The sequence below is a fragment of the Chiloscyllium plagiosum genome, unplaced genomic scaffold, assembly GCF_037043375.1.
Source record: "Chiloscyllium plagiosum isolate Xiang-an unplaced genomic scaffold, Cpla_swu_hap1 HiC_scaffold_3, whole genome shotgun sequence".
Taxonomy (NCBI): Eukaryota; Metazoa; Chordata; class Chondrichthyes; order Orectolobiformes; family Hemiscylliidae; genus Chiloscyllium; species Chiloscyllium plagiosum.
The window spans coordinates 148,730,019-148,752,780 of record NW_028270141.1 but is presented as its reverse complement, the minus strand read 5'-3'; the positions used below and the strand labels follow the sequence as shown (position 1 = coordinate 148,752,780).

The 22,762-nt window shown below is 43.8% G+C and overlaps 1 protein-coding gene across 18 annotated transcripts in view; it reads left to right on the top strand.

The window, feature by feature from the left end:
* Window positions 1–22,762, top strand: part of LOC122548528 (serine/threonine-protein kinase MRCK alpha-like) — a 595,544-nt gene that overhangs the window by 395,895 nt on the left and 176,887 nt on the right. For all 18 annotated transcript variants that reach the window (XM_087984221.1, XM_087984211.1, XM_087984208.1 and 15 more), the window contains 2 exons: window positions 12,222–12,355; window positions 19,995–20,237. In XM_087984221.1, coding sequence (XP_087840347.1) covers window positions 12,222–12,355; window positions 19,995–20,237 — 377 coding nt within the window. The remainder of the gene's footprint in view (window positions 1–12,221; window positions 12,356–19,994; window positions 20,238–22,762) is intronic.

Here is a 22,762-nt window from a genome sequence, read left to right as displayed (position 1 = left end):
AGTCCCAGAGGAAAGGCATTGAATCGATTAACCGAATAATCTAATTATCCGAACAAAATAGTGCGTGCCCATCTTGTTTAGATAATCGAGGTTCCTCTGTATTTGTTAGTGCATGAAAAGCCTGCAGAGAGAACAACTTTCAGAGAAGGCAGACTGGTTGTACCATCATAGAAAATGGATTGGAGCATCCTGTAGAGGTTTCATATAGAATCCTAGAGTCCCTACAGTGTGGAAGCAGGCCATTCTACTCATTGATTCCACTCTGACCCTCCAAAGAGCATCCCAATCAGACCCATCCCCTGCCCTCTCCTTGCAGCCCTGCATTTCCCATGCTCATCCACCTGACCTGCACATCTTTGCACTCTGGGAGGAAACCTACATAGACAAGGGGAGAATGTACCAACTCCATGCAGACAGTCAGCTGGGGTGGAATTAAACCCAGGTCCCAGGTACTGTGAGGCAGCAGTGCTAGCCACTGTACCACCATAGGTCCCTTATAGTCAGGAAGAGGGAAATTGTAATGGGGATGTTATAACTAAATACTCATTTTGGTTCTGCCTTCACAAATAACATCTCAAAAATGTTGGAGAACGCAATGACTAATGGGAGGGAGGAACTGAGGGAAATAAGTATCGGTAGGGAAATAGGGCTGTGGAATTTGTTGGGATTAAAAGCTGATGTATCCCCAGGGCCCAATAATCTACACCTGAGAATACCTGGACATGGCCCTAGAAATAGTAGATGTATAGTGGTCATCTTTCAAGATTCTAAATTCTGGAACCATTCCAATTGGAATGTAGCCAATGTAATCCCATATTTTAAAAAGGATGTAGAGAGGAAACAGGGAATTATTAACCAATTACTCGTGACATCAATAGGAGGAAAAATGCTCAAGTCCACTCTAATATTAAAATGATTTAATATCAGAGCACTTGGAAAATAGTGACAACATCGATCAGAGTCAGCGTGGATTTATGAAAGTGAAATTATGCATGACAATTCTGTTTGAATTCTTCAAGGATATAATCAGAAATGTTGATGAAGTGGATGTGGTTTACATTGAGAAGGCCTTTGATGAAGTGCCACAAAAGTGATTAGCATGTAGAATTAAAGCATATGTGATTGGGGATAACATACTGACATGAGTAGAGAACTGGTTGGCAGACGGGAATCAAAGAGTAAACAAACATTTTTCAAGCCGATGACTAGTGGGGTACCACAGGGATCAATGCTTGGACCCCAGCCATTCACACTGTATATTCATTATTTAGATGAGGAAACTAAATTTTGTATCCCCAAGTTTGCAGATAAGACAAAACTGGGTGGGAGGGTGAACTGTGGGGAGAATGCAGACATGTTTCAGTGTGATTCAGACAAGTTGAGTGAGTGGGCAAATGTGTGACTGATGAAGTATAATGTGAGGGTATCCACTTTTTAACAAAAACAGAAAGGCAGATTATTATCCAAATGGCAATGTTGGGGGGAGGGGTGAAGTAATACCTGGGTGTCTCTGTACTGCAGTTGCTGAAAGTAAACATGAAGGTGTGGCAGCTGTGGCAGGCAGTGTAGAAAGCAAAAGATGACTTTGCCTTCATTGCAAGAGGATACGAGGACTCAAGCAGGGATGTCTTGATGCAGATATACAGAGCCTTGGTTAGACTACATCTGGAGTATTGTGTACACTTTTGGTCTCCTTATCTGAGGAAGGGTGCTCTGCTCTCAAAGGAGTGCAATGAAGGTTTACCAGACTGATCCCTGGGATGGCAGGACTGATGTACAGCGAGAGATTGAATTGGTTAGAAATGTATTCACTGGAATTTTTAAAATTCTCATAGAAACCTCTAAAATTCTAACAGACTTAGACTGGGTAAATACAGGAAGGATGTTCCCAGTGACTGGGAAATCCTGAACCAGAGGTCACAATTTAAGGATACAGGGTCGACTATTTAAGACTGAGATGAGGAGGAATTTCTTCACCCAGAGAGTGGGGAGTGTGTGGATTTTTCTGTCACAGATATTAGTAGTGGCCAAAATATAGATGTTTTGAAGAAGGAATTAGTTATAGTTCCTTAAGGGGTCAAGGAATCAAAAGGGTATGGGGAGAAAGTGGAAACATGAAACTGAGTTAGATAATTAGCCAAATTGAATGGTAGCGAAGGCTCGGGGCACTGAATAATTAACTCCTCCTATTTTCTATGTTTTTCCCCATGTTGAGACATTCCAGTTCACTCCTTAGTTTGGGCTGCGTTATGAAAGCTCTTGAGTTACCACAATTGGCCTCTGTGCATACTGTCAAGGAGAAAGTGCACATGCCATCCATTTTGCAAAAAGTGTGCACGTGTATGAAGAGAAGCGAGTTTATCCATCATCTCCTACCCGTTTGAAAACATGTTAAATCTGTCATATGAAGAATGCTTGAAAGCTGCCAATATCAAGGAGGTAAAAACAATGACTGCAGATGCTGGAAACCAGATTCTGGATTAGTGGTGCTGGAAGAGCACAGCAATTCAGGCAGCATCCGACGAGCAGCAAAATCAACGTTTCGGGCAAAAGCCCTTCATCAGGAATAAAGGCAGAGAGCCTGAAGCGTGGAGAGATAAGGTAGAGGAGGGTGGGGGTGGGGAGAAAGTAGCATAGAGTACAATAGGTGAGAGGGGGAGGAGATGAAGGTGATAGGTCAGGGAGGAGAGGGTAGAGTGGATAGGTGGAAAAGGAGCTAGGCAGGTCGGACAAGTCCGGTCAGGTCAAGGGGACAGTGCGGAGCTGGAAGTTTGAAACTAGGATGAGGTGGGGGAAGGGGAAATGAGGAAGCTGTTGAAGTCCACATTGATGCCCTGGGGTTGAAGTGTTCCAAGGCGGAAGATAAGGCGTTCTTCCTCCAGGCGTCTGGTGGTGAGGGAGCGGCGGTGAAGGAGGCCCAGGACCTCCATGTCCTCGGCAGAGTGGGAGGGGGAGTTGAAATGTTGGGCCACGGGGCGGTTTGGTTGATTGGTGCGGGTGTCTCGGAGATGTTCCCTAAAGCGCTCTGCTAGGAGGCGCCCAGTCTCCCCAATGTAGAGGAGACCGCATCGGGAGCAACGGATACAATAAATGATATTAGTGGATGTGCAGGTAAAACTTTGATGGATATGGAAGGCTCCTTTAGGGCCTTGGATAGAGGTGAGGGAGGAGGTGTGGGCACAGGTTTTACAGTTCCTGCGGTGGCAGGGGAAAGTGCCAGGATGGGAGGGTGGGTCGTAGGGGGGCGTGGACCTGACCAGGTAGTCACGGAGGGAACGCTCTTTGCGGAAGGTGGAAAGGGGTGGGGAGGGAAATATATCCCTGGTGGTGGGGTCTTTTTAGAGGTGGCGGAAATGTCGGCGGATGATTTAGTTTGTGCGGAGGTTTGTAGGGTGGAAGGTGAGCACCAGGGGCGTTCTGTCCTTGTTACGGTTGGAGGGGTGGGGTCTGAGGGCAGAGGTGCAGGATGTGGACGAGATGCATTGGAGGGCATCTTTAACCACGTGGGAAGGGAAATTGCGGTCTCTAAAGAAGGAGGCCATCTGGTGTGTTCTGTGGTGGAACTGGTCCTCCTGGGAGCAGATCCGGCGGAGGCGGAGGAATTGGGAATACGGGATGGCATTTTTGCAAGAGGTAGGGTGGGAAGAGGTGTAATCCAGGTAGCTGTGGGAGTCGGTGGGTTTGTAAGAAATGTCAGTGTCAAGTCGGTCGTCACTGATGGAGATGGAGAGGTCCAGGAAGGGGAGGGAGGTGTCAGAGATGGTCCAGGTAAATTTAAGATCAGGGTGGAATGTGTTGGTGAAGTTGATGAATTGCTCAACCTCCTCGCGGGAGCACGAGGTGGCGCCAATGCAGTCATCAATGTAGCAGAGGAAGAGGTGGGGAGTGGTGCCGGTGTAATTACGGAAGATCAACTGTTCTACGTAGCCAACAAAGAGACAGGCATAGCTGGGGCCCATACGTGTGCCCATGGCTACCCCTTTGGTCTGGAGGAAGTGGGAGGATTCAAAGGAGAAATTGTTAAGGGTGAGAACCAGTTCGGCCAAACGAATGAGAGTGTCGGTGGAACGGTACTGTTGGGGACGTCTGGAGAGGAAAAAAACGGAGGGCTTGGAGGCCCTGGTCATGGCGGATGGAGGTGTAGAGGGATTGGAAGATCCATGGTGAAGATGAGGGAACCTGGGACTATTTGTTGAACATTTCCCAGCAGCAGTCAATACATCAGGGAAGGAAAGAAGCAATTTGGACTAACCTACAATCCTGATGAAGGGCTTTTGCCCGAAACGTCGATTTTACTGCTCCTCGGATGCTGCCTGAACTGCTGTGCTCTTCCAGTACCACTAATCCAAAATCTGGTCTCCAGCATCTGCAGTCATTGTTCTTACCTACAATCTGGACCTATTCCACTTTTGGAATATTGTGCGCATTCTGGTCTCCTTCCTATCCGAAGGATGTTGTGAAAGGGTTCAGAAAAGATCTACAACAATGTTGCCAGGGTTGGAGGATTTGAGCTAAAGGGAGAGGCTGATTAGGCTGGGGCTGTTTTCCCTGGAGTGTCAGAGGCTGAGGGATGACCTTATAGAGGTTGATAAAATCATGAAGGGCATGGATAGGGTAAATAGACAAGGTCTTTTCCCTAGGGTGGAGTAGTCCAGAAGTAGAGGGCATAGGTTTAGGGTGAGAGGGGAAAGATTTAAAAGGGACCGAAGGGGCAACTTTTTCACGCAAAGAATGGTGCGTGTATGGAATGAGCTGCCAGAAGCAACCATTAAAAGTCATCTGGATGGGTATATGAATAGGAAAGGGTTAGAGGGTTATGGGCCAAGTGCTGATAAATAGGACTAGATTAGTTTAGGATACCTGGTCAGTATGGACGAGTTGAACCGAAGGGTCTGTTCTGTGCTGTATGTCTCTATGACTCCGCTCTAATAACCTATGTTATTAGAGTTAAAACAAGTTTGCCACTAAGGAAATTATTCATGGGGAATACTGGCAACATTCAATGCATTTCCTAAACATACCTTCAATGGGTTGTGTGCAAGTCAAATAGCAAATTGGACCCAAAATAATGTTTCATGATATCCGGGTTTGCAAAACTGCAGCTGAAGATTCCAGACGCACAAAAGATAGCTTCACTTGGATGAGATTCTTGTCACCGGTTATTGCTGGGATTGTTTCATGTAATGGCATGTCTGGCCCGCTTTCATTTTGTGTACAATTGCACAATTAGTAAACTTATTTGGCAGTGCTGTACCGAAGGCCAGCATCAGTACTGCCCAATGCATTACAGTCACAGTTTGTGATCTTGAAACTTGGAATATTTTACGTATGTTCATGGGATGTAGATCACACTAGCTGGGCCAGCATCTATTGCCCATCCCTAATAGCCTTGGAAACGATGACAGTGAGCTGCCTTCTTCAACAGTTGTCTTTGAGGAATAGAGGTATCCACTGTGCTGTTGAAAGAAGTTCCATGATTTTAACCCAGACTCTGAATGAATGGTTATGTAGTTTCAAGTCATGAGATGCGATTTATTGCTGTAGACAGTGATGGAGTAACCACTTTCTGTTTTTATTTTTCATTTCCAGATACACAATATTTTACTTTTGTTTCAGTATCTGAAATGTTATGATTGGAGCTGAATGTTGTGTAAACATCAGTAAATGTCCCACCTCTGACTTCAAGATTAGGACTGTCATTGGAGATAGCTGAAGATGGTTGGATGCTTCACTGAGGAGATGTCCTGGAGCTACGATGACAGAGATCAATAAATGGTGGATTTTGGGATTTTGAGAGTATTTCTGAGAGTATAACTATCCGGCTGTTGTTTGACTAGGCTATGGGACAGCTCTTTGAATTTTTTTTACAAGTCCCACATGTTGGTAAAAAGGAGTTTGCAGGGTTGGCCACGGTAAGCTTTCTGTTGTTGTTAAACGTTGTAGCAGTTTGACACAGCAAAGTAGCTTGCTAGACCATTTTAGAGAGCAGTTAAGAGTGAACCACATTGCTGTGGATCTGAAGTCACATGTAGGCCAGGCAAGGTAAGGCTGCATGTTATTCTGATGCTTTGTTGAGCTTTTTACTGTTGTGGCATCTTTGGTTTGTGTGTGCTTGTGTAGAGAGCTTTATTCTGCATCTACCTTACGATGTCTCTGATCTGCATTTATCAAACAGCTATTTCAGGTCTGTCTCATCCTATTGTATTCATTGCTGACAACGTGGTTTTCTCAACACTGGAGAGACAAAACATGGACTGGGTGCCTGCTGTGCTAAACACCCACGTTCAGTCGATAAAATGAACCCAGGTTTCCAGTTGCCTGCCACTTAACACACTGCCACGTTCCAATGCCAGTATTTCTGTTTGAGGCCTGCTGCAGTGCTCCAGGAAGCTTCACATAGCTCAGCACTCCTTTTGTTTCAGGACCCTGCAGCCCTTAAGACTGAACATTGAGTTCAATAATTTTATAGCCTGATCACGTCCTTCCCTGTTTTTTTTTTAACCTAACTCCACATCCTGGTCCTGTCAGTACTTTCAATACAGCCTACCCACTCTCACTCAGTCTTTGTCCTATTATCACATTACATGGGCTGTTTTCCACACAGTGTTCACTTCTATTCTTAGCTCTCATTATCACTTATTCAGCTTCTCCTATCCTGGCTTACAATCGATAATCCCCTTGTCTGCCTACCCCTTTCATATCTCCATCTCAACCCATCTGCTCACATTCTCCACCAACACTCCATCCTCATCCCTCCCAACTCTGTCTTTACCATAAATGCCATTTATTTCTCATTCAACGGACTCGCAACATTAACTCTGCATTCTCCCCACAAATGCTGCCAGACCTGCTGATTACCCAGCTATTCCTGTTTTTTTTCATCTCTGGCCTATATTAGCTTGTAGCGATAGAGTATAGAAATCCTGGCTTAACTAGCTATTTCTGTCATTCCTAACCTCAAGGAAATACAATTGAATAAAACCATTAGAACGTTCACTGTTCCAACTGTCAAAGAGCTTGATGGATTATTATCCTGATAATATTCCTACATGTGCCAATTTTGAATCAAGCAGCTAAGTAAAGTTTGACAAATTTTATAATGAAGAATAGTTGTTGGTTAATTTTAACTCATTCCATAATGCAATCAGTGGAATCAGTGGATGGATTGTTGAGTCCTCTACACCTTCAAATGTTATCGAAATTCTCCCGCACATTATGTTTCAGCTTCACATTATTTCAGGCTATAAGATTAGGCATTTCTTTCAATGCTTCTCTTTCACCTTCGCCCTACTTCTCCTCAGCCTGCTTTCCATTAAAGCCTGCAGTCTATGAACATGGCCCTTCAGAATAAGAAAACCCAGAATAAAATGTGAAATATTTTGACTGTAATTGCAGCCTGCTGACCCTTGTCCTCTGCATTTTTGAGTATTCAGCAATTTGCACATAACTAGGAAGGCGCTTGTGGAAGATTAAGAAATATGCAGAGGTCAGAGTGGTGAAGGAATCATTCAATCGATAGAGGTGCATTTCACTGACATTTGGCATTGGAAATGGTACATGTGACAGATCAATGTCAGGGAAAAGGATATTTCTAAAGAAGGGGTCCAAAATTCCAAATCAAATGGTTTTTATTTTAAAAATTTGGCTCAGTTTGTCAGGCATTTCATTCTTAAATCCTATGGGGAATTTGATAAAACATGACATTTTTGTGCATTCAGAACACCATGTGTTTTCAATTGAGGAGAGGGGAAGTCAAGGTCCTAACTGATGAGCATTAAAGCAAGCAACTGAATATGAAATATTTACATTGTCAAATATGCAAATTCAGTATTTAGCTATTATTCATTTACTTATGTAGAATATTGAACAAACCTGAAAATATTTTAATTGCACTCAGAGGGTGAAATTGATTTTGTCAGAATGCAAAACAGGTCCATTTCTTTTCAGCACTGTTTAATGCTGCACACAAATTTCCATTAAAATCTTGAGCAAAAATAACGATCATACTTTTTCAATATTTATGAACTTTTGCTGTGCTTATATTATGGTAGAGTCTTTTTTTTCTTGGTTTCTGTTTGTATTACTTAGGGAATCATGTAAAGTCGTATATCTGACTATTTCCTATTGAAGTGTTGACCGCTGCAAAGGATATATGAATGAATTAAAAGTATCGTAGTGAGCTTTCTTTTGTACTTTTTAATTAGCTGGTGGCCTTAGCTTTAAACAATAAGACATCCAACATGGGGAATACTTGACTCTCAAATTTCTGATGCTTTTTGGAGTAATATGCAGATTTAAGCATTCTGAATTTTATAAAAACCTGAAGTAATTGCTGTAAGAAGGCAACAGGGGTGGCTTTAGGTCTTCAAAAGTTATGGAAGGACTGCTAAAGGTGTATTTGCTTATTGAAGAAAAGAAATTTGAGCAAAGATTTGACCTAACTTTGAAGAAATTTAGTAAGGGTAGATAATAGACATTTGCACCAAGAGCAGGGCACAACTGGAACAGAGAGAACACTGAAACTGGCTGAGCGGTTTTCTGCAAGGTGTTTCCAAGCCTTATGGAGGTAGCTTATAAATTTCATGTATTTGGGCTTCTTTTGGTTGAAGCCCTCTATAACATAGCATATTTTGTTCAGATGTGTTTACAATGGTGTCCACCACTTCTCAGTTGCATTTGTTTTGGATTTCTTTTAATTTTCTTTATACATACAGTTGGAATGAAAAGAAGGAAAGTTCTTTCGACGAACTCTTAAACTGACTTTATAAGTGAAGTTCAAGGCAGTTTTTTAGTGATTTTTCTGGTTAACTTTCATTAACAGCATGTGTTTATTGTTTTATTGTCAATCACAATACTCAGAGCTTAGCAAAATAAGATGTGGCCTTAATAAAACATACAAGACTGTTAGGAAATTTGACAGGATAAATGCTAAAAGATTGTTTCCCCCTTGATTCTGGGACCAGAGGTCATAATCTCGGTGTAAAGCCTTGCTGTTAACACAGTAATTAGAATGAATTTCTTCTCTGAGAGGGTAATGGATCGATGGAATTCCCTGTTGCAGAGAACTGTAGAGGTTGTGCCGTTAAGTTACTCAAACCTGAGAAACTAGATGTTAAATCAGTAAGAGAATCAGTCTCATTGGAAAAGGCAGCAGAGTTGACTTGAGTACTATCAGATCAGCCATGATGTAATTGAATGGTAAAATAGACTCAATGGGTCTTGCAATACAACTGCGTGACTTGCAGAGCCATTTCCTGAGGGCAGCTGAGAGTTAACCACTTCTATATCTGGAGTCACATATAGACCAGAGTGGGTGAGAAAGTCAGGGATAAAGATTACTGAACCACACGCATTTTATAACAATCCATTTGTTTCATTATTATTGTTATTACTACTAGCTTTTTATTCCAGATTTATTTTCATAAGTGAAATCTCCAACTGATGGGTTTGTACTTAAGTCTTTAAGTCATTAGTCCAAGCCTTTGGATTACTAGTCTAGTTACATAACTGTTATGTAATCCTACCCCATAATGAATTTGTTAGTACAGTTGGGTGAATAGTTTTGTTATGAAGTCATGTTCAGCGACTCAGAAATCTGTGAGTAGTTATTTTTCTAAAATATACCCAGGAAACAATCTCTTCTGGAGAGATCATAATTGCAGGTACCATCCTGGAGTCACCAATCTACCACTACCTATTTCTATCACATCTTTAGGAGGACAACGTGTTGGGACACAAGCTTTCCAGTAGCAATATAGAATCTTTGTGATCAAGTGACATATTGATGCATTAAGTTTGTTTTTCTCTGGATTTATACTGCAGAGAAGTGCTCGGTTTCTCTTGTACTTTCCAATTGAATTTCAGTTTCTAACATCTGCAACATCTGTTTTTACCTCCTCCTAATTGATGACATCTGAGGACAATGATATCACTGGGTTTGTTAAGGTACTGGCCAGCAGTACTGTTGCAATGGGTTTTGCTGTGGTCCTAAATCAGCAGTACTGTTGTATTAGTTTGGTATGGTGTTGTGGCAACAGTGTTGTGTTGGGCTTGTTAAGGTGCTGGGGTAGTGGTAGTGTTGTAATTGGATATGGTGAGGCACTGGGACAGTGGTGTTGTTGTGTTGGGTTTGGTGAGGTGCTGGGACAGTGGTGTTGTGTTGGGTTTGGTATGGTACTGGGACAGTGGTGTTGTGTTGGGTTTGGTAAGTTGCTGGGACAGTGGTATTGTTGTAATTGGATTTGGTGAGGCACTGGGACAGTGGTATTGTATTGGGTTTGGTATGGTGCTGGGACAGTAGTTGTGTTGTAATTGGATTTGGTGAGGCACTGGGACAGTGGCATTGTTTATTAGTTTTGGTGAGGTGCTGGGACATGGTATTGTTGTGTTGGATTTGGTGAGGTGCTGGGGCAGTGGTGTTGTGTTGGATTTGGTGAGCTGCTGGGACAGTGGCATTGTTTATTAGTTTTGGTGAGGTGCTGGGACATGGTATTGTTGTGTTAGATTTGGCGAGGTGCTAAACAGTGGTATTGTTGTGTTGTGTTTGGTGAGGTGCTGGGACAGTGGTGTTGTGTTGGGTTTGGTGAGTTGCTGGGACAGTGGTATTGTTGTAATTGGATTTGGTGAGGCACTGGGACAGTGGTATTGTATTGGGTTTGGTATGGTGCTGGGACAGTAGTTGTGTTGTAATTGGATTTGGTGAGGTGCTGGGACAGTGGCATTGTTTATTAGTTTTGGTGAGGTGCTGGGACATGGTATTGTTGTGTTGGATTTGGTGAGGTGCTGGGGCAGTGGTATTGTGTTGGATTTGGCGAGGTGCTAAACAGTGGTATTGTTGTGTTGTGTTTGGTGAGGTGCTGGGACAGTGGTATTGTTGTGTTGGGTTTGGTGAGGTGCTGGGACAGTGGTGTTGTGTTGGGTTTGGTGAGTTGCTGGGACAGTGGTATTGTTGTAATTGGATTTGGTGAGGCACTGGGACAGTGGTATTGTATTGGGTTTGGTATGGTGCTGGGACAGTAGTTGTGTTGTAATTGGATTTGGTGAGGTGCTGGGACAGTGGCATTGTTTATTAGTTTTGGTGAGGTGCTGGGACATGGTATTGTTGTGTTGGATTTGGTGAGGTGCTGGGGCAGTGGTGTTGTGTTGGATTTGGTGAGCTGCTGGGACAGTGGCATTGTTTATTAGTTTTGGTGAGGTGCTGGGACATGGTATTGTTGTGTTGGATTTGGTGAGGTGCTGGGGCAGTGGTATTGTGTTGGATTTGGCGAGGTGCTAAACAGTGGTATTGTTGTGTTGTGTTTGGTGAGGTGCTGGGACAGTGGTATTGTTGTGTTGGGTTTGGTGAGGTGCTGGGACAGTGGTGTTGTGTTGGGTTTGGTGAGTTGCTGGGACAGTGGTATTGTTGTAATTGGATTTGGTGAGGCACTGGGACAGTGGTATTGTATTGGGTTTGGTATGGTGCTGGGACAGTAGTTGTGTTGTAATTGGATTTGGTGAGGTGCTGGGACAGTGGCATTGTTTATTAGTTTTGGTGAGGTGCTGGGACATGGTATTGTTGTGTTGGATTTGGTGAGGTGCTGGGGCAGTGGTATTGTGTTGGATTTGGCGAGGTGCTAAACAGTGGTATTGTTGTGTTGTGTTTGGTGAGGTGCTGGGGCAGTGGTGTTGTTGTATTGGGTTTGGTGAGGTGCTGGGGCAGTGGTGTTGTTGTGTTGGGTTTGGTATGGTGCTGGGACAATGATGTTGTTGTGTTGGGTTTGGTGGGGTGCTGGGACAGTGGTAGTGTTGTAATTGGATTTGGTGAGGTGCTGGGACAGTGGTGTTGCGTTGGATTTGGTGAGGCGCTGGGACTATGGTATTGTTGTGTTGGATTTGGTGAGGTGCTGGGACAGTGGTGTTGTGTTGGGTTTGGTGAGGTGCTGGGACAGTGGTATTGTTGTGTTGGGTTTGGTGAGGTGCTGGGACAGTGGTATTGTTGTGTTGGGTTTGGTGAGGTGCTGGGACAGTGGTATTGTTGTGTTGGGTTTGGTGAGGTGCTGGGACAGTGGTATTGTTGTGTTGGGTTTGGTGAGGTGCTGGGACAGTGGTATTGTGTATTGGTTTTAGTGAGGTGCTGGGACAGCAGGAGTCAAGGGATGGTTACAATGGAAACAGGCTGATTTGACATATAAAAGTGACATCTCTGTGAGTCAGGCAACTAATTATCCTGTGATTTGTTCCAGATTTCGGTCAGCTGGAGCAGCAGCTCGAAGAAGCAAGTCTCGTCAGAAGGGATTTTGAAGATGGCTGTCGGCAAATTAAGGCACTTGAGAAGCAAATCAAATTGTCGAAGCAGGAGAAAGATGATCTTCAGAGGGTAACTACACATTCTGGTTCTATTGCTTCTGTCATCTGAGGAAAGGTTTGGAGTCCTAGAATGGTGGCTGTTCATTTGTGAAATATGGCATAACAGTGTTTCTTTCAAGTATTTGATAAAATACATGTAAGGCCTGCATTTTTCATATTTGACGTCTAATGCCATGTGGGATAGATCGTATGAGCTTTTATTTCTGCTAGCGATTTACGTCAACAGCAAAGAAGAGAAACTGAAAAGGACCCTGATGTAAAGAGAGCACCATCCCATCCAGTCAGTTATAGAATTTATAAACCATATGCTGGAAACACAGCAGCACTATTACCTGAAACTGTAAAGGTTATCTAAAATTTTGAATGCTCTCCCTGAACTGAATTGAAAAAATAGAGAGAACTCTTCAGGTTGTGGGGATTTCATCCTGCCACCTGAAAAGCAATGAATATTAGAACCTTTTCCGTAAGAGCATCGGACTTCAGAGCAGAAGGAGGCCATTCTATAGATGCTGAACAGTACTCTCAGATTGGAAGGTTTTAAATGTCATCCAAGTATTGAAGAAGGGACGGAGAGAGGAATCCAGGAGCTTTTAGCCTGGTGTTAATAGTAAAATAAAATCTCCTATAAACAGTGTGATGCATAGAGAACAATGAACTGATTCAGCAGAGTCAGGAAATAGTTATGAATGAGAAAACATATTTGCCAGATCTGTTGCTGTTTTTTATGAATATAGCTAGCAAAATAGATAAGGGGGAAACCAATGGATTTTCAGAAAGCTTTCAATAAGGCCCTCATGGATTAGTAAATATAATCAGAGCAAATGGCCTTGGGGGCAAATATGCTAGTATGCTTGGTTAAAAGAAAGAAAAAGGAGTAGGAATAAGCTGAACATTCTCAAATTGGCAGGCTGCGATTAGGGATGTGTACCAGTGATTATGGTGTGGGAATTAAATGTAATATATACAAAATTGTAGTTGATAGAAAACTAAGTGGGGACGAGGGTCATGAAGGTGATGCAAGATGCTTCAAATGGATTTGGGGATGTTAACTGAGTGAGCATTAATTTGACAGATGGAATTGAATTTGCCGAAAAGCAAGATTATCAACTTTGGTAGAATAAACTGAAACACAGCTGATTTCTTAAATAGTGAAGCTGGGAAGCATTGAAATTCAAAAGGACTTGAGTGTGGGGCAGCACGGTGGCTCAGTGGTTAGCACTGCTGCCTCAAAGCACCAGGGATCCAGGTTCAATTCCAGCCTCAGGCGACTGTATGGAGTTTGCACGTTCTCCCTGCATCTGTGTGGGTTTCCTCCTGGTGCTCTATTCTGGCTCAATGGTTAGCACTGCTGCCTCACAGTTCCAGGGACATGGGTTTGATCCAGCCTCAGGCAACTGTCCATGTGGAGTTTGCACATTCTCCCCGTGTCTGCGTGGGTTTCCTCCAGATGCTCCGGTTTCCTCCCACAGTCCACAGGTTAGGTGGATTAGCCATGGGAAATGCAGGGTTATGGGGTAGGTGGTGGGTTTGTGTGGGATACTCTTCTGAAGAGTTGATGTGAATTTGTTTGGCCAAATGGCCTGTTTCCACACCATAGGGATTCAAGAGTGTCCATGGTAAGTTGGATCGAGTCATTAGGGTCAAAAAGGTTTTTATAGCATGGAATGAAGCCTTTTGGCCCATTGTGCCCATGTCAATCATCAAACAGCCATCTATTCTAATCCCATTTCTAGTAGATGGCCGAGACCCTTGAAGGCTGTGCTTCAAATAGTTCTTAAATGTCTTGAGAGTTGCTGCCTCTACCACTTTTCAGGCAGTGAGTTCCAGATACCCTCAACACTTTGGAAAATGAGACAAGCCAGAACATTTCCCTTATTGTAAAAATTAACCTGTTCAGGCAGATTATGACACACCTCTGAAGCAAATGGGACTTAAACTCTGACTTTCTGACCCAGAAGTAGGGACAGTATACCAACACCTGAAGAACCCCCAAAGACATTCTTCTTTATTGGTAAAATTTATTAAGTACTCAGTCTTTCATTTCATAAATCAAACCCCATAACATGCTGGTTACAACATACTTCTGGATTAGGTAGAGCAGATCTTCTGGCCCACAGGGACACTACAACTCACCGCATGACCCTCATTACTCAATGTTACATTTTTGAAACAGTCTGTTCAAAAATGCTGTTGAACAGCTCTGGAGTAGATGGGACTTGAATCTGGGCCTCCTGGCTCAGGGCTAGGGACACTACCACAGCACCACAAGAGTCTTTTACTCAATCTTACATTTTTCAGCATTTTTATCTTTTACTCAGTCTTCAATATTTTCAAAAATTCATCTGTTCAGAGATGTTATTTGCACACTACTGAAGCAGGTGGGACATGAACTCAGGAGTAGAGATAGGGGCATTACCACAGCTCAACAAGAGAGAGCCCTTTGCTCAGTCTTACTTTTTCCGTTTTCTTCTTTTACTCATTGTTACTGCTCCTGTGCACCAGTCCAGCATGTTCCCCTGTTATATCTGTCCAGTAAGTTAATTAACCAACTAACTCTAACCTGCTTAATTGCTTGCTTTTTTTTAAATCAACATGAATACATTATGGCGCAGAACCAGCGATTACCACTGTGTCACCAGGTCATATTTTGTCTTTGCCTGTTCATCAGCATGATAAGAGACAAAAAAACTGCAGATGCTGGAATCCAAAATATACAGGCAAGAGGCTGGAAGAACACAGCAAGCCAGGCAGCATCAGGAGGTGGAGAAGTCGATGTTTCGGGTGTAACATTTCTTCAGGACTGGGGGGGTGGTTATGGGAGAAGCTGCAGATAAAGGGGCTGGCGGGCCAGGGTGGCGAAGTGGGGATAAGTGAAGACAGGTAGAGGGTACGACCTGGTTGGTCAATGGGAGGAATGGATCCGGTTGGTGGTGGGGAGCAGTGGAAGAGATGGAGAAGGGAGTCGGGGAATGAGGAGGACGGGATGGGACCAAACGCCACAGCAGATTCGCCGCTGACGATTAGCCACTGCCCTTTGACCACCGAGGACGCTTAGCCACCACCCATTGGCCACTGAAGACGATTCGTCACCGCAAATAAGTCGTATATTTTGAATATTGGTGGTAGCGTTCACTTGTTTTAATAACCATTTATTTTTGTTAATAGAAATTTAAAAAAAATTTTTTTTAAAGTATGCATAGACATATTGCTGCAGTTGGAGCAACTCGTCAATACACTGATCCTGATATGCTTTAAAAGCAAAAATGATAATTGCTTTGGCTTTTGTGCCACTTACTGACCTTGATACCTACGTAGGAGCACTCGCAGATTTTTTGCCTCATGGACCACCCAACCATATGGAAATGTATTGGGACGTTAATGAAAGGGCAAAAGGGGCGAGGTTTATATATGGAACAGCTGATAGCGGGTCACCCACCACAAATAAAGCTAAAAAAAATCGAGACGCAGACGATAGAATAAAAAAAATTGTTCTTGAATACGGTGAAAGAGATTGTTTGGAATATCTTAGCGGAACAGCGCATAACTATCAAATGAACTAAAATTTCATTGTTTAATATTAATGTGGGATTTTACCTGCCATTATAAAGATTTTTAAAATATATTTCCTTTTTCTCGTTAAAGTATGTAACTCATTTTTATATATAAACCAATAAAATGATATTTATTTTGCCTCTTTTTTTAATCAATACGTCGTATGTAGTTGTATAAATAAAGGGAACTGAGAAGTATGAAAGAACTGGCGGGAGGGAAAACAATCAGTACCTATATGTATTTCTGGTGGCGAATACTCTCCAGAGGTCAAACAATCCCAGTGGAGAAACGCTGGTGGAGAACCGGCAGTGGCTAATCATCGGTGGCGAATCTGCCGTGGCGAATCGTCACCAACCCTGGGGCAGGAGGTTATTTGAAATTGGAGAACCCAATATTGAGTCCTCCAGGCTGAAGGCTGCCCAGGCGGAAGGTGAGGTGTTGTTCCTCCAACTTGCAGTGTGGTTTGTTGTGGCAGTAGAGTAGGCCAAAGATGGTCATGTCGGAAAGGGAGTGGTTAGGGTTAAAAATCAGACAACACTGGGTCCAATAGGACAACCACCTGATGAAGGAGAAGTGTTCTGAAAGCAAGTGCTTCCAAATAAACCTGTTGACTATAACTTGGTGTTGTGTGATTTTTAACTTTGTACACCCCTGTCCAACTCCGACACCTCCAATTCAGGAGTGGTTGGGGGAATTGAAATGGGTGGTGACTGGGAGGTCTGGTCGGCCCCTGTGGACCCAGCTGTGATGCTCGGCGAACCGTTCCCTACGTTTACCTTCGGTCTCCCCAATGAAGACAAGACCACATCGGGAGCATCTGATGCAGTAAACCTGGTTGAGGCCCTGGATGGAGGTGAGGGGGGTGATGTATGAATCTGTTATCGGGGATGTGCAGGAATGTAGAGTTGGGGTTAAAATCAGATCGATCATGATCTTATTGAATGTTAGAACAGGCTTGAAGGGCCTTCTTGATCATGTTGCCAGACAGAGTTAATGCAGTGAGAATGTTTCCCTGGGCTCGGCGGGGGATGTGTCAGGGACATAACATCAGAACATTTAGGACTACAATCAGGAGAAATTCCTTCACTCAGAGGGTAGTGAATCTTGGAAGTTTTTTACCCCAGGATTGAGGAAATTCGATTATTGAATAGGACAGAAATCAGGAGATTTCTGGATCACAATGAGGGATCATCAAGGGTTATTGGGCAGTTCTAGAAAATTACAGAGGCAGAGATCAGCAATTATCTAGTATGGTGGAACAGGGTCAAAGGGCAGTTCCTCAATGACAGTAATATCCTTCCTAAAGTAAGGGGGTCAAAGCAGCATACGTTATTCTAAATGTGGTCTGATCAAGATTCTATACAATTAAAGCAGAGCTTCACTATTCTTGCATTCTCATTCTATTGTGATAAAGACTAACATTTCATTTGTCTTCCTAATTGTTTACCGTACCTGCATGTTAGCCCCCAGTGATTTATTGATGAAGGTATCCTGGTTCCTTTGTACATCTATTCTCATCTCTTATCACGTAAGAAAAACTCTGCTCCTCTGTTTCACCTACTAGAGTAGATAAGTTCACATTTTTTGACATTATATTCCTCCTGACCACTTACTAAGTCTGTACACATCCTCCTAAAACTGATTTGTGACTTCCTCACAGCACACATTCCCACCTAGCTTTGTGTCATTCATAAACTTAGAAATGTTACATTTGATCCCCATATCTAACTCTTTGATATATATTATGAACAATTGGGGCCCAAGTACTGATCTTTGAGATATAACACAAATCACAACCTACCAATATGAGATGACCCATTTATTCCTGCTCTCTGCTTTAGTCAGTCCTTAATCTATTACTGTATACTATCTCCTATCTCATGTGTTTAATTTTGCTAATAAGCTCCTATGGAGAACTTTATCAAAAGCATTCTGGAAATGCATATATATTATGTCCACTGACTCCCCTAAATCAATCCTGTTCATGTACCAAAACACTTCAACAGATTTCCCAAATTCATGCTTATTATGGTATCAGATCATTGTTATCCAAATGTCCTTTTCTTTATTGTCCGTTGAATGTGTGTCACTGGCTGTGGCAGCATTTATTGTCCAGATGACAGTTATGAGTCAATCCCATTGGTGTGTGCCTGGAGTCACATGTAGACCAGACCAGTAGATTCCCTTACCTAAAAGACTTTAATGAACCATATGTGATTTTATGTATGGTGGTTACCTAGTCGCTGTCAAGTTATGTTTTATTCTAGATTATCATAGAATCCAGAAATTGCAGAAAGAAGTCATTCAGCCCATTGAGTCTGCACTGATCCTCTGCATCCCAGCCAGACCCAGACTCCCATCCAATCCCCATATTTAGCATGGCCAATCTACTTAAACTGCATAGCTTTGGAGTATGGGAGAAAACCAGAGCAACCAGCAGAAACCCACGCAGACATGGGGAGAATATTCAAACTCCACACAAACAGTCGCCCAAAGCTAGAATCAAGCCTGGGTCCCTGTCACGTGAGGCAACATTGCTAACCACTCAGCCATTGTACTGCCTGATCTATATTGACTTCAGATTTACAAATCACCATGGTGTAATTCAATCCCGTAAACCCAGAATATTAGTCATTACCCCTATATCCCCTTTATCACATCCTTAATAATAAAGTCTAGCATTCTCCCTGCTACTGATGCAAGGCTAAAATATCTGCTGTTCACAGTCTCCCCCTGCACGTCCTACCCTTCTGAAGTGTTTACGCTCATCTGATCTGCAGGAGCCATTTCAGAATCAGTGGAATTTGGATGATACTTACCAATGAATCTACTATCTCCAGAACTAACTCCATCAGCACTCTGGGATGTAGAATATTAAGTTCTGAGTGTTTATCTGTCTTCAGTCCCATTAATCTTTCTAGTAATATCTTCTTCTTAATACTAATTTCTTTCATTCCTCATTATCCATAATCTCTTGGATATCTAATTCTGCAAGATTTCTTGTATCTTGCACAGTGAAAATAAATGCAAAGTAATAATTATACTTTTTTTTGTCATTTCTCTATTCCCCTTTATAAATTCCCTGACTGCCTGTAACAGACCCACGTTTATAATGTACGTTATACAGTCTTTACAGTCTCTTCTATGTTTTTCACTAGTTATTTTATATTTATTGTTGTTGACTGGGTAAACCAGGATTATTTCTGAAAATCTGTGCTCCAAGCAGAGAGTAATTCAGGAATTAGTTAATTGATGATAAAGGCTGAATGTGTTAATTCACCAAGTTAGATTTGTCCTGCTGTTTGTAATTTGGATAATCTTCCACATAACTGGTTCGATACCAAATTCATGGGGCAAAACCTTATGATTTTTGGCTGAGTCTCAGCTTTGTTGAGTTTCTTGGACATTTTCTTTCCACAAGGCCTAGCAGGTAATCTCAACCTCAATTTACCAAACTTGCCTCGTAAAAAAAATGAAAATAAAAACGAAACACTGAAACTCCAGCATCACTTGAGAGCTAAATAATTACAATTTCAGGATGTAGGTTTGCTCGCTGAGCTGGAAGGTTCATTTTCAGACGTCACCATACTAGGTAACATCTTCAGTGGGCCTCCGGACGAAGCTTCATCTGGAGGCTCACTGAAGATTTTATCTAGTATGATGATGAAATGCCTGGAAATGACCCTTCCAGCTCAGTGAGCAAACCTACATCCAGTACCTCAACCTGAGCTACAAATCTTCTCAAAACACGCTAAATACAATTTCAGGCTGATGATCAACTGTTATTGTTTTGTGGCAGCATTAACAAAAACAAAGTGGTTTATTTGAAGCAAAGTTATTTGTGGGGACCACAATGCAAGTGTAAGTCATATTGGGGAACAATTATTTATACTGAATGGATTTACACTTCCACTATATGAGCTCTTTGATGGTTCTCAACACAGTGTTTTATTAATTTTGTTCTCAAATGCTGTTGCAGTGTATTAACTTCCATCCTGTGTGCTTTTGTTCTCTTTTGATGTTGAGATAATTTGATTCTTAATGCGTTTATAATGCTAAAATGGCCCATTAATCTTCAAATTGTGCCGTCAATGCAGGAAATGTTTGAATCCAATGAAAGGTTGAAATTGCAAACCAAAGAACTTAAGGATGCCCATAGCCAGCGTAAACTGGCCATGCAGGAATTCTCCGATATGAACGAGAAGGTCACAGAACTGCGTTCCCAGAAACAGAGGCTTTCCCGACAGCTCCGGGACAAAGAGGAGGAGATGGAAGCAATAATGCAGAAGACTGAGAGTTTGCGCCAAGAGCTGCGGCGAATGGAGCGAGCCAAAAAAGACGTAGGTTTGATTTTCAGTTTTGGGTCAGGATTGTGGATCAAAGTATTGGTTTTGCTAGCTGTTGCTTTTCATTTAAAATTCCACTGCCATTCTTTAGGAGCAACAGGAGGAATGGTTTGTGGTGGAAATTAGGAGTTAAGCGCATGTGGGAACAGAAGTCATAGAGGAGGTGGAGGACATGCGTGGTGTCCCGAACGTATGTGGGGAGCTCCTGGACCAAGGGGGACAGGATGGTGTCAAGGTGTGCAGAGATAGGTTCAGTGATGCAGGAGCAGGCTGAGACAATGGATCGACTGGGGCAGTCAGGTTTGTGAATCTTGGGTAGGAATCGGGCGGTGCAGGGCTCTCTGCCAATGAGGTTGGAGGCTGCTGGTGGGAGATCCCTTGAGGTGATGGGCTTGTAGATGGTCTGGGCGATGATGGTTTAGTGATTGTAGGTGAGGTCGTGGTTGAGGGGGCAATAGGAGGAGGTGTCCGCGGGTCGGGGCCTGTGCGCCTAACTACCACTTCCCCCCACCCCCCGTTCGCTAGTTTGATGGTGAGGCTAGGGTTAGAGTGGATGGGTGCGCGTTGCGAGGTTGAGAGGTTGGAGTGGGTGAGAGAGGTGGACAGGTTGAGGCAGTCAATGTCATAGTGGCAGTTGCAAATGAAGAGATCGATGGGTGGGTAACAGGCCATCACGGGGTATCCAGGTAGATGGGTGTGTTGGAGGTGGGAGAAGAGGTCCTTGGTGGTTGGGTGGGAGTGCAGATGGAAAAAGTAAGCACTGAGGTGGAGGCAGCAGAAGAAAGGTTCAATGTCGCAATGTATGTTGAATTCATTGATCCAGGGGCCTGGGGGATGAAGATGTGGCCTTTACTGATGACTAATCATTCATCCTTAGTGAGGGGAACATTTGGAGGAATGGTAAAAACACGGCAGGATTGGGAACTAGGACCTGGTGTAGGGCTGGAATTGGGAGTGGGGGCAGAGACTGTGGTTATAGGATCGGGGTTAACGTCATCAATGGAAGTGACACTCACCATGAGAGTCAGGGGGCGAGGAAGCGGTGCCATCGATGGCATCCGCAGGGGCAGAAATGATGTAACATGTGACGTTCGCGATGTTGTCAGCAGTGTTCTGGTGACGTCAGTGGGGGTGGAAGGGGATAAGTTGGCGGCAACTACGGGAGAGGAAGTGATGTGCCAGGTAGTCTTTGCAGTGGTTTTGGTAGCGGTGCATCTTGTGGCAGTTGTCTTCCTGGCGAACTCAGAGATGGTTGTGCTCTTGGCGAATGTGGAGATGGTTGTCTTCCTGTCGATTGCGGAGGCGGTTGTCTTCACGGTGATCGTGGAGATGGTTGTCTTCCCGGCGATTGTGGAGATGGTTGTCTTCCCAGCGATCACGGAGATGGTTGTCTTCACGGTGATCGTGGAGATGGTTGTCTTCCCAGCGATCACGGAGATGGTTGTCTTCACGGTGATCGTGGAGATGGTTGTCTTCCCGGCGATTGTGGAGATGGTTGTCTTCCCAGCGATCACGGAGATGGTTGTCTTCCCAGCGATCATGGAGATGGTTGTCTTCCCGGCGATCACGGAGATGGTTGTCTTCCCGGCGATCACGGAGGTGGTTGTCTTCCCGGCGATCGTGGAGATGGTTGTCATCCCGGCAATTGCAAAGATGGTTGTCTTCCCAGCGATCGCGGAGGCAGTTGCCTTGGCGGCGATTGTGGAGGCAGCATAGTCGGCAGTAGCTGCCGTCTGTGGGGTGACAGGGAAGGAACTGATGTCATCATTTGCCGCGGCGGTGGTGGCTGGTGCGGCCACGTGGCTACTGGCGTCTAGGTGGTTCTGGAGACCGGGAGAAGCTTCTGGGATGATTGAGGAAACCCAAATTTGGAGGCAAATACATGAAAGTTTGGTGTACTTACATTCCTTGATGTCCAATATGATGGAGAAAAAGCATTTGTTGAATGCGTGGATTCTTCTAAGGATGAAGAACAGCAGAGTTCCTTTGCAGGTCTGGGAGAGTGTGGCCTTGAGCGGGCAGGGCTGACTGCAGGGAGTGTAGTTTGCAGCACATGGCTGCGAGTGTGGAGTGGAGGATCCAGAGGGAGAAACATTTCTGGAGGCTTTGGATTTCCTGTAGGTAATAGTTGCCCTGGTCAGGTCCAATTGTGATGGTCTGGATGTACTCCGAAGTCCATGCTGGATTAGTCGGTTCTGTAGGCAGGCGCTGAGGAAAGAGGTGGGGCTGTGGTAGCGAGTCAGCTTCAGCGGAGTGCTAACTGAGTGATTGTGCCAATAAGGGTGAGGTGCCTGCTGGGTAAGGTTCCAGCTCGGGTGTGGCTAGGTGCTGAAAGATTGGGTTTGGTGGGGTCGTGGGGCGAAATGGACCACAGGTCTAGTGGAGGCAGGATCCGATGAGATTGCGCTGGGTCTAGTGGGAGTCTCAGTTGGTCTGATCTGGTGCGAGGTCTCAGTGTGATGGGTCCATCAGCGGTCTTGGTGGGTAGAGGTCTCAGTGGGTCAGGTCTGGTGGCAGCA